We start from the raw sequence: 12861 nt of genomic DNA, 5'->3' as shown, positions 1-12861 counted from the left end.
GGCTGAAGGGAAGCAAATCTCAACAGCCAGGTTTCAAAATGGTGGAAAGTCTTCCCAGAAGAGTGGAGGCTGTTATAGCGGCAGATTAATGCTCAATGTTATGAATATGTTCAACAATCACATATGGTTGTAATGTTCATGTGTCCCCATTCGGTTTCATATCTAGTGCTCTAATACTTCAGTATGTATAAACTCAGATTTAGATTTCCACCTCATACTTAGATAATTACACAGCTATAAGTGCACAACTGTTTTGTATTCAAAGCTACGCGTAATATGCTGGCTCTATATTGAAATTATCAATAAATAATGGTGGGTGACTGTTGCTTTGGGCTATATCCTGCAGTGTCTCTGCCAAATGCCTTGCATCGTTGCCCATCATTTATGACTGTATTACTATCCATCTCACTGATAGCTTTAGTTCCATGAAACTTGTTGAGGCCATAACATAACACAAAACCCATAATGTAAACAAGAATTTTTAATAAGGATCCCTTAAAAGGGGCGGTGGTAGCTCAGTCTGTGGGAACTTGGCTTGAGAACCGAGGGGGTCGCCGGTTCAAGTCCCCTTATGGGCACTGCCGGAGTGCCCTTGAGCACTGAACCCCCAACCGCTCGGGGTGCCATCCAGTGAGGCATCCCTCTCGCTCTGACATGTGTATAGGTCCTGTTTGTGCATGTGTGTATTTGGGCCTGTGTGTGTGAATATATATATATATATATATATATATATATATATATATATATATATATATATATATATATATATCAACAGTGAAAGAAAACTGAATTTCCCCTTGTGTGATTAATAAGTATACATAAATTACCATTTATAATATGAATCACTTCTGTACTGCAATGTCTGTTTGTCTGTCTTATTGTCTGAAATATACAGCCATATGGATATATTTGCAATAAGCTATAATCAGCTGATTATATACCATGCAGATATATACTGGTGGAGCACTTCTTACCACTGTTGCAGCTTCTCCCTCTGTTTAAACACAGTCCACTAGGGCAATCAATCAGGCCTTCAAACACCATGATAAATAAATAGAAAGGCTTTATGAATTACTTACTTTACTTTTTTTTTTAAAGATTGTTTTTGCCATTACCATACCACTAAACTGGCATTTTTATGTTTCCCAAGCTATATATACGCACAGAAACTAAAGACATTATACCCAAGTACATTAACATGTACTCAAAAACATGCTCACAAAAACGTGCTAGAGTCAGGCACTACATCAGTAACCATTAACAGTGAGGACAATGAATCACTTATCAGGCACCATTTGCATAAAAGCTGCATAAGCTGTGGCTCTGCAAGCTCTCTATTCTAATCTATTATTTCTTCCAGTGGTAAAAACAAGGCAGAAAACACAATATCTGGCCATATTTTGAGAGAGTACATGAGCATGTGGGGTGTGTGTGTGTGTGTGTGTGTGTGTGTGTGTGTGTGCGTGCGTGCATCCCTGATTATACAACATGCTCCCCACTGCCTGGGTCACAGAACCTGAACTATTCCAGTCTATTGGCTCCCAAGAATGTTGTTTTGCAAAACAAGATACATGAGCAAAGCAGCTTACTGCTTTTACATGGAAACAAAACACATCCCCACCTGCTTGCACAAACATCCACAGAGTGCGCACAGATAAATACATAGACGCTAATGCCATCATTTAGCTTTTTAAAAGCAAACACGTGATTTGTGCACATCTGCTTCTTTGGTTTGTGTTCCATCTGTCTGCCTGACTGTCAGGGCAAAATGAAAGATCAGGTGGATCAATAAAGATGCAGGGGTGGTGATGAGTGAAGGGAGTGAAAGAAAGAATTTAAGAAAGAGGAGGGAGGAGCAGAAGCAAGATGAGAAGATGGAAGAACACCTTGCTCTGGTAGGTAAGTCAAAATCTGATAATAGGATGTGCAACCTTAGTGCAGAAGGAATTTGTGTTTGTGTTTTTTTCTCTCACTTACTTTCTGCTGCACAGAGACAACGCTTCCCTAAGGAAATATATTACAGAGGCCATCTGGCCTGGACTGGCTAGGTCACACACACACACACACACACACACACACACACACACATGCATAAGCACTGCATAAGCCAAGCACCAATGACCACGAATGACCACATCATTACTGAACGCAGCAGACATCACAGCACAGACATGGTGCAACATGCAGACTTTTGCATACCGTGACCACCATGACCACCAACCAGCTCTCTCTCTCTCTCTCTCTCTCTCACACACACACACACACACACACACACACACACACACACACACACGAGAGTGGTGTAGTGAGTGTCCCAGCATGACCCAGATTCAGGCTTTATTTAATATGACGACATGTGGAGCCTCCAACCTGCTGAAGTGTTCATTAGCAAATCCCTGAATCCCTACTGGTTACAGGGATGCTGTTCTGTAGTTGACCTCTGCCCCCCCTATGGAGGGAGGATAAACAAGGATTTACCTCCAGGATTGTACAGCACATGCTAACATTTATTGGCAAGTTAACTATGTTAGTTGTCATGACACTGACGCAGTTAAAGATGTTAAGTTGAGAGACATGTTTTATCTTGGTTGAACTTGATGAAAATGTACAGCTGGTTATGCAGGGCAACAGGGATAGGACCCAAATGCAGGCTGAGGAGGCAGCAGAATGAATTCAGAGAACGAAAAAGGACCGGTTAAAATCTAGAGGACTGATGAGGAAACTGGGAACAGGTGAGCAGGTGGGCGGGGAAAGCCAGGCTGATGAGAGAAGTGGGAACAGGTGTGAAGATGTGTGGGGCAGTCAGCTGGTGGGGAAAGGAGGGAGGGCATCTGGTAGACTGATGGAAAATGGCAATGAAGGGGCTTGGGGAGTAGGTTACGTGGCTGCAGAGGAGGGGCAGAGAGACAAACTGTGACAGAAAAGCTTTAGCATTAGCTACCATGCTTCTAGCATCACCATCTAGCAATTAGGCTAGCTAACTAGTTTGTTGATTTTCTGTACTGCCGTGCATGTGAAAGCCTTGTGTGCTTTACTGTCGAAACATAAAACATGTAGCTGAATTGCTGTATGTGCCCAACTTATCCTAAATAATCTGCCAATCGTCTATTCAGACAACATAGACTAAAGAAAATTTCTGTGAGTTCTCAGCTATGCAATCCACCTGATCTAGAAAACCCTTAACCCTGCTTTTCCGTTTCTTGATTTTATTTCACACAGAGTATTCTGCACAAATAAATTGAGCAGTGACTACCAGCAGTGACTAATGCAAGCAGAACTGTTAAAGTATAATAGCTTATTTGGATTTGGGCAAAAAAATGAGAAACTGTAAGTAGTCCAGAATGACTCTCATAAGGCTGTAAAACAGCAAAACAGGAAAGAGAAAATGTCCAGGGAAGTGACCCCCTGAGACAATGTCAAAATCTGTCCCTGTTCCAAGAACTGGATAGTGGAACAATGTTTTTCTTCCCTCCTAATCGAGCAAAAGAATGTGGTCAAGCAGCAATTATCTTCTTCCAAATTACATCCTGGACTTTTTCTCTAATTTAGTTTAACAGAATAAATGATCCTGTCCTCCCAGGGCAGCAGCAAATTCTCCTCACTGCACGCTGATAAATACACACACATTCATCACTGGCCTACATTTTTACAGGCCTCAGGCTGCACAAGTTGGTTGTCTTTGATAAATAACTTCATTTCAAGCTATCAAATAATAATGGAAACTCCTAAATTGGCTCGAGCTCAGAATAAAGTGCTTATCTATCTCAGACAATAAGACAGATAAACACACATTACAGAGAAAGGGTGACAGGGCCCCTCTGGTCCTCAGCGACCTCAATCTCCCACTTGGTTCTCTACATACAGAACCCAGGCTTGTCTAAGAGATACATTACACAACCAATGTCAGTTTAAAGGCAGCATGGGCCGGCTAGGTCAAGGCCAAGTGTGCCAGTGTTCTATTTTGGGCCCATGGATGACTTATTTAAACCATCCAACCCCCGTGACGTCAACAACACTCACAACATCCCAGCGTCTGGCTCAGTCTTCTGTGCATGTGTATGCTGGTATTTTACACATTTGACCATGCCTTTGCAGCATGTGCACGTACACACAAACGCATGTCAGCAGAGTCAATGTACTGTGTGTGTGTGTGTGTGTGTGTGTGTGTGTGTGTGTGTGTTTGTACACTCACAGTAATCTCTACCTGCCATTTGCTGTGCGCCGCTCCCTGCACTGCAGTTGGGAAAAATTACAGCTTCAGCTAGACCTTCATGTGTCAATCAGCTGTGAGCCAAGCAAAGAAAGCACTTGAAGGAACAATCACTGAGTGTGAGTGTAACACTTTTTCATCTTTGTATTGCAAGGAAATGATGAGGCGCTGATCGGCAACATAAGAAGCCCCACAGCCAACAGTGTCAGATGCTAACTGTTCAAACATTATCTTATGCGTGAGTGAGTGATTAAGTCAGCTCTGTACGTGCATACGTGAGAGTGTATAGAGAGGCGAAGTCCCTCCCCTTCTGGTGGACCGCCATTTGACCTTAACTCGGAAAAAATATGAACGGTAGTGAATGGGGAAAGACAAATTATTTTTTGATCCCGTTTGAATTGAGCCATGAATTACACATATGATGTTCATCAGTTTAATAGATAATTTTGCAAGTCAAGAAAGTCTCAGTTTATTGTTAAACTGTTGAAGTATAAGACTGTGAAAATATGTAATTAGAAAGACTACACACTTCAAAGTCGCATGGATGACGTCTCGCTGTAATGTTACTCAAATGAGCAGCGGATTTTGCCTGTTCTTTTGCTTATCTGCTGAAAACACTTCCCTGGATAAAACACATCAGGTAAGATAACGTTACATGTGTTGTGGAACAGAGCTAAGCTAGCTAGCTAGCGAGCAAGTTGAGCATCAAGCTAGGTGACGTAAATTGTGTCAGACGAGAGATGTAGTTCACTGAGCGGTTTCACACAAAACTAAGTGGTCATATGACAAACTTACGGCTAACTGAGACTTTCTTCGGTTGAAAAATTGTCTTTTAAATTGACGAACATCATATTTGTAATCCATGGCTCAATTCAAACCGGACGAAAAAATAATTATAATCTCTCCATTGACTCCCGTTCATATTTTTTTGAAAGATAGGTCCCATGGACCGGAAGTAGAGGGGCGTGACTTCGGCTCTCTATGTGTGTGTCTTTGCACGTTGCTATAGTAACTTGGTAGGCTGTGGTGCACCATGGAGAACCTGCCTCTTGGGACTGGCCTCTTGGGATTGGCGGTTAATCCCGGACCAGTGCGAGGCCAAAACACACGTTAGGCAGCTGGACAACATCTGTCGATAGGCCTGACTCTGTATATGCAGGTTTGTATCTGTGTGTGTCTTTTATCTATGGGCATTACCACAAAAAAGAACAAAATCATGAGCATATATTGGCAGATGATTTGGGACGCTGTCCAGTCCTCTCTGCCTGCCCCCATTTCTGACAGCCCTGGAGTTATTCCAAGTTTCCTGCTGGCCTGGGTCTGTTGCTTCAGCCTTAATGCCCTGCCTCGTATTAACACGCACAGAATAACAAATGTAATTAACTTTCAGCTAGATTTAACCACAGCAGAAAAGGGCCAGTGGAGAGAGGCGAGCGAGCGCCACAACAAAAGCAATAAAACAAACAAGTGGACAGTGAGATTTGGAGATGATGACAGCTGCAGGAAGCAAGGGCAACACAATTGGGGGTGAGTAAGGGAAGAGAGAGCAAAGTGACGAAATGATCTAGCTTCCAGCGAAATTCCCGGCAGACAAATGTAGCTGCGTGTGAATAATTTAACCTAACGGGGAGAGCCCCTGAACGCTGAGTGGACATCTGGCTTAGGGACGATCTACACTCCACACAAATTAGCATGCTTGACCGTTCCATCACATTATTAATAGACATTAATGACTGCATGCTTTTTGATTCCCCTCAATGTCCTCAGTGTGATGAGGAGCTTTCAGACAATCTGTTATTGTTCTCCACAGCTGCCTGCTGCAGCTCAAGTTTCTCTTGCTCAAAACCCATCGCCACAGGGTCGTATTAACTCACTCACACAGTTCCGCTCAAAAGGTTGATGATGCACAGCGGCAGCAAATTTAGCCCTCGCCAAAAAAAACTTAACAGTAGATTTGAATTGAAACAAGTAAGGTTAACAAGAGAGTGATTTACACTTTTCCGAATGAGAGAATTTCAAAAAGTACAGTACAGTGAACACAGCTGCTGCTGCAGGATTCCCTTTACAGTGTAGCACACACTTGTACACATAAAAGCTAATGTATGTACACATTCTCTTTACGCTTGAATACACACAAATAATTTGCCCATCGCAGTTGTTGAACAAATGTTTGTTTTTTTCCATTCCATGTGAACAAGCAATAAATGTAAAACCAGAAGAAGTGAATGGAGGAGGCAATCGGTCTAAACCATACGAGATAAAGAAGACAGGGGGACTGAGGTGGGAAGCGGACAATCAGTAGTAACGTACCTGTTTCCAGTTGTCGAAAACTATGACTTTGCTGTCCTCGTCGTCGACTGTCACTGAGCTCTCGTAGCCCTCACCTGCAAGCAAATACAAATTTCACATACATCAGCACACAGAGTGTAATGATAAACACCACAGTGCCATAAAATAAAAGCAGCACTATATATTGAAATACAAAAAATATGACAGGATGCATTGTGGAGTCTAAACAAATTATACTAATATTAACTAAAGTGAAATGTCAGTGGACTAAATTGCTGCTACTGAAAAAGTTGACAAACGAATCTAGGTCTTAACAAATGTCCTTGACCTACTCAAGACACCTTAAATCAGTTTCATGAAGATGTTTAAATTGGGTTATGTGGCCACCTGACATGTTTGGAAAGTGTTACTGCATCCCATTTCTGCTCCTTCTCTTTATGACATTCTTATATTGACATTTCTGTAGTCCAATTTAAAGAATATAACTGGTGGTGATGTTCATTTTTCTCATTGTTAACACATTCCATGGAAAAGAAAACCAAAACCAACACTTCAACACTTTTCCCTACCTTATCTGTGACACTCACCTCAAAGCTTGTTTGTTCCTATTTATTATTATTACTGAACATATAAATCTTTGAAAAAGAGGGGCAATTATTTTTATCATTCAAAAAGACGCATTCATTTTCTAAAAAAGCTGGGCACTGTAGTTTGTTGCAAAGGTTACTCAAAAAGGAGTAAATAGTAAATTGTTGGGGACTATTTTCAGCGGCGGATTAATATACATTCAGGCAGTAGGAGAGTGTACGTTTTTCAGGCAGCAGGAAACTGTACATGGGATCAACTCAAAAAAGATTTCAGTACCCATGCTCGTCTTAATGAAGGGAAATGTTGCCCAGTGCAACGGTGTAGCTCAGTGACATGCTTTATGATGTACCAGGCTTTTTACTACACAGACAATACTTGTTAATAGGATAAATTTGTTGTTTGTTGTGGCGATTTGGGATTTGTTGACAATAATAAAAAATATAAATAGACTTAGAAAATGCTTCTATTAGCTGCATTTTACTGGCTAATTACAAAGAAAATCTATAATTACAAAGTAAAAAAGGTCAAACGTATAAATGGGTGTTGACCGTATCGATACACACCTAGAAAATACACTACCTATAATTGCATGGCAGCTTTTAAAATACACATTAACCCAAAAAAGCTTGAAATAGATTGGAAAATCCACTATGATGAATGACATGTCTTTCTTAAGGTACAAGCACACCGTAGTTCCTGGTGTTAATAAGGTCTTGCTGTCTTTTACTAGTAATTACTTGGTGAAGACAGGAATTGATTGGTGAGGTGGTAACCCACTCACAGAGCTCATGGTGTGAGAGCATCTGGTAAAAAAAAAGCTATTAAAAATGTGTCAATTAAATAGGTGTTGATTCGTGAGTTTTTTACATTTGAAGTTTTGACATGTAGCTCATAGAATAATTTTACATAGAAACGTGTACAGGCTCCTTGGATGGAAGTGCTTTTTCTGTCCATTTATGATGCATGAATCTAAATGTACTACATGGGCAGTAATAAATACTGTATGGCGTGAGTCAGGGGCAAGTCAGCGTTATGCATTAGGGAGCCTAAGGCTATGTTCACACTGCCTTAGTGCTCAACTCGGATTTATTGCTCGGATCCGATAATATTTTTTAAATGTGGCCAATATCAGATTCCAGTGTGAACTGGTCACAGTCCTGACTCGCATGTGCAAAAGAACAATAACAAAGACACACACAGCAGGCTGTCGTACAGAAGTAAATGGAGGCCACTGAAGTCAGCCTTTAAAGTTTCATTTATACAGTAATTTTTTTGGCAGTGGAAGCCAGAATTTATGAGCAGATGATAACAAGGACGACGAGAAAGAGAGACACATTTTTAATTATGGCTTTTTGTGGAGCAATGGCTACTACTTCTGTACGGAGATGTGTGTGGATGCGGGGAATGATGGTGTGAGTGACTCCCGCCAGTGCAGAATTGTGACGAATGTCGATCTAGGGTAACGTAAAAGTCGCATGAATTCCGATATGACTGTTCAGACTGAGGTTGCATAGCAAAATATCAGACCTGCATCTGATTTAGGACCACATGTGGAGGTGTCCCAAATCAGAATTAAAAAGATCCGATTCCAAGTGATTTGTGCTGTTCACACTAACAGATCTGAGTCACATATGAGCAAAAAAAAAATCCGATATGGACTCATCGATTGGCTGGTTGAGAACCAGGGCTGACTATTCTCTGTGTTGCAGTGAGCTGTATGACAGACAGACCTAGTGACTGACAAAGGGCCAAAGCAAGGCTGTTTCTAGCAGCTTTAAAGGCAGGGTCGGTAACTATTTTCAATACACACTTTTTTTTATATGTTGTTTGAAATGGCCTTTACACCCCGACAGCAATATATAACTTATGGGCTCTGAAAAAGGAGAGAAAAAGATCTGTCATCTGTAGCTGCTGTAATCCTGTAAAAACACACACCAATCACTGCCTCGCAGTCCGCTTGGAAAGAACCAATGAAATGCCTCTTTGCCCTCCATAAACATCTGTCTTCTGTTGAACATGTTCATGAGTTAACTTTAGAGGTGCTTGTAGGCAGATTGTGTTTGCCGTTTTCCCTGTTTCCAGTCTTTATTCTTAGCTAAGCTCACCAACTACTAGATCCAGCTTCATGTTTAGCGTACATGAGAGTGGTATCAATCTTCTCATCTAACTCTCAGCAAGGAATTGTGGATGATTTAACTCCACAATAAGTGTATAAATTAAGCTTTTCTAAAGTTAACCCTTAAGACTGATTTTAAAAGGTTTGTCAGTCCAAACACAGGTGCACATACACACAAAAGCACACTCCACCAATCCCTATCCAAGTTTTTACCACATGCTTGTGTCTCAGAGTCTATAGAGAGGGATCTGTCCGACTGCCCGGTCAGAGATAAAGCAAGCGACGTCTTGCCCACGCCATTCTGTCCCAGTAGCACTATCCTCACTGCCCCACCGTGGCTGTGGTAAGCAAACTGGGGGGCTGTTGATTGGCTGAAGGACTCATCCTGAGGCACCGCTGTGTCACTGATAGGCAACGTGGCAGGCTCTGCCATGTCCGGGATCCAATCAGATTCCTCAGACACTGCCTCTTCCCTCCGCAGCTGGTGTTTGAGAGGCAGGGGTGTGCTTCCACGCCGGAGGGGGGGCGCCGTGGTGAGAAACATTTTGTACTAGAATGAAATTGAGAGATAACAAAAAGATGTGTAAATATAGAAAGGAGCACAGCAGTTAAAAAATAGTCCAAGATATCCAAACAGGCTGCAGATTTACCTATAACACTGTCTATTCTGGTAAATCACTGAAGAATGGGGAAAGGGTGTTTCCACTGGGTTTGCCTATGTGTGTAAGGAGGAGGAGGTGATAACAATGGAGGTGAGTCAGATAAGTGGAAGTGTGAGAGAGAGATCCTGAAGGAAGATGCAGAGCTTGTCAAAGGGAAACCTATAAGAGGAGGAGGGAGCAGGTGGGGGGCGGGGGAGGGGGTGCTGAGAAGAGGGAGACAGAAGACAGGGGGGGAGCTGCCGCTAGAAAGAGTAAAGATAAAAAGATGCTAAAAGACAGCAGGTTGACGAGGACACACAGAGAGAAGAGAAAGAGAATGAATCACAAGGGAGAAACAGAGGAAAAGTGGCTGCAGCTGTGTGCAGTGAGGGTATATGTGCTCTATAAGGGGGCTTTATACTGTACATTGTGTACTTGTACTTGTGACCTTCGCATGAATTCACACGAAAAATGGGTCAAAAACGTAAAGTCTTTATCTACATCTTTACCTATTTAAAAAAAGGAAAACTTTCAGCAGTTTAATCCGGAACATTAGTTTTGCTGAGAATAGTGTGTGTTGGGATAAGTTTGTGTGTGCATGTGCATAATAGAGTGTGTGTTTTGCAGCCAAGGGTCAACCATAGACGACCCTTATCAATATTAATACAGCAATTAATCTCGCTCAAGCAGCACCCCTGGGCTTCTGTGGCCAAGCGTCTGCCTGTGGCAGAGCTAAGTACAGTATTGGCGCTTAAAAAAAGGGTATTGACACAACAACAACATATTAGAATAAAATGCAATGCAATTCAGCACCGCCGCAGAGGAAAATCTCACAAAGTACTATGAGCTCAGTGAACACTTCGCTGACACTGGTGTCAACAAAAACTAGAGATTATTGGGTTTACACAGTGAAGTTCACACATTTTATCTCAGAGCTGTATTGGATTGCATTAGATTGTTGGATTGTACAGGTGTACCTAATAAACGGTTAACTTTGTCTCCCATAGCATATTCATTTTGTACTTTTGCTTTGTTTTCATAACATCCTTTAAATACTGTATAAGGAAAGAAAATCATTTCCAACATTCTTTTATTGAACAAAATGAACATTGAATTGAATCTAAAAGGCACCACTAAAAAAGAATAAAAAAAAAGTGCAGTTTTCTACTGCTATTTTCTTTCAACTAACAGAAACAATCTCAGTGTCTTTCGCCATATGTTGCAGCCTTTCCCGCTGTGTTTATTGCACCAGTTGATATCATGATGACAATAAAAAACGATATATTGTGCAGCTCTAGTAGAATAGTGTAACTTAGTATGTATAGTAAAGCATTGTGTAATGTAGTATTGTATAGAACAGTACAATATGGTATAGTCTAATGTAGTGTAGTGTACTGTATAGTGTGGTTAAGTACTGTTGTGTCACGTAATGTACTGTAATAATGTATATGGCTGTATAGTTTAATGTAGTGTAATGACATATAGTACAGTATGTACTATAGTATAGTATAGACAATAGTGTTATATCTGTGGTGTACTGCAATATAGCATGGTGTAGTGCTGTGTAATGTATTGTTGTATACTATAGTACAGTATATGTTTAGTTATAGTATAACACAGTATTATACTTATTTTTCATTCATACAGTTGGGGTGTGGCTGCTTGTTAACACAGACGATTGCTTTCTCTCTTACACACACACGCACGCGCGCGCACACACACACACACACACACACGCAAACACGCGCGCGCGCACGCACACACACGCGCACACTCGGGTAGCTCAATTAGGTTTATTGAACGAGCTAATCAATTAAGCATGGCCTTTATGTCAGCGGCTCTCAGGGGAGCTGTACACGCAGAAACTGTAAACTCTGAGAACAGGCTGAGGCAGTGTGTCAAGGGTTAATCTTCTCTCGCCAGGCTGTCAAGAAACTAGGGCAAACAACAGTGCACAATACAAAATTAATACTACAGTCAATGTTTTTATCCTTCCATCGTTACTGCCCAATTACACTGTCTGCTGCTTCCTTACCAGCAACCTAGTTATGTCTGGTGTACATTCATTCTTCCAAACCATGTTAACTGTAATCTACGGCTCATTAAAATACAATTTGGAGCATCTATGAGGGAATCTATGGAATGAAATGGTCCACCAAGAGAGACAGGCTACAGAATATAGAGCGTAAAAGACACGTTACCCTTACCCCTGCCTTAAGTCACTATTGTCTAGGACAGATCTGCTGGCAGCCTCTGTAATAATATTCAAAAAGTGAGTAAAGATTAAAAAATGCTCAACATTCCAAACTGAATTCCCACACAGAGATAGTGTGATAGGAAGGAAGTGTGATGCATAAAAAAGTATTAGATCTCGTGCTATTCTCTAAGGTGCACATTAGAGAGAGAGAGAGAGTGTGTGTGTGTGTGTGTGTGTGTGTGTGTGTGTGTGTGTGTGTGTGTGTGTGTGCGTGCTTACGTACCCTACCTGGTGAGTGTAGTAGTCTAGGCTATTGTGCAGTGCACGAGGTGGGTTTAGAGAAGGTGGAAAGTATGTGTCGCCTCACCTGGTCAGCCATGGTCATCGATAAGTATTCTCTTTATGGAACAAGTGCTGTAATTGCAACCGCCTCTGCCGCCCGGTTCAGGTCATCTGTGCTGGGCGAAGACCCGGCATCACATTCACAGCGGCGGTAACAAACGGTTCACAAAAGAGACGCGCCACATCTCATTTGACATGATGTTATTCTTTCCACACCGGCGCGTAAAATCCTCCTCTGGTGAGTTGAAGAGGGAGGTGCGGCGCATAGAACCCTGGGATAGGTAGTAGGAGGCTGGACAGGGGGATAAAGAGGCTACACCTGCGTTTCCGTTTGGAATAAGAAGCGAGTTCTTATGGGAAGAAGAAAGAAAGCCATCAGCAATAACACATCCCGCTTGTCCTTATGGCGTCCCAACGACCGGCAGAGACAGTTAACCTGCATATATATCTCTCTCTCCCTCTCTCTCCCTCTCTCTCT

General features: G+C 41.8%; 1 protein-coding gene across 1 annotated transcript in view; it reads right to left on the bottom strand.

Moving 5' to 3' along the window:
* Window positions 1–12861, bottom strand: part of rem2 (RAS (RAD and GEM)-like GTP binding 2) — a 31441-nt gene extending 18580 nt beyond the window's left edge. The window contains exons 1-3 of the mRNA XM_078264732.1: window positions 12409–12861; window positions 9417–9753; window positions 6521–6594 (exon numbers count right to left, since the gene is read on the bottom strand). Of these exons, the coding sequence (XP_078120858.1) occupies window positions 6521–6594; window positions 9417–9753; window positions 12409–12426 (429 nt within the window). The 5' untranslated portion in view covers window positions 12427–12861. The remainder of the gene's footprint in view (window positions 1–6520; window positions 6595–9416; window positions 9754–12408) is intronic.

Source organism: Sander vitreus, chromosome 12 (assembly GCF_031162955.1).
Source record: "Sander vitreus isolate 19-12246 chromosome 12, sanVit1, whole genome shotgun sequence".
NCBI classification, from domain to species: domain Eukaryota; kingdom Metazoa; phylum Chordata; class Actinopteri; order Perciformes; family Percidae; genus Sander; species Sander vitreus.
This window is presented reverse-complemented; position numbering and strand designations above follow the sequence as displayed.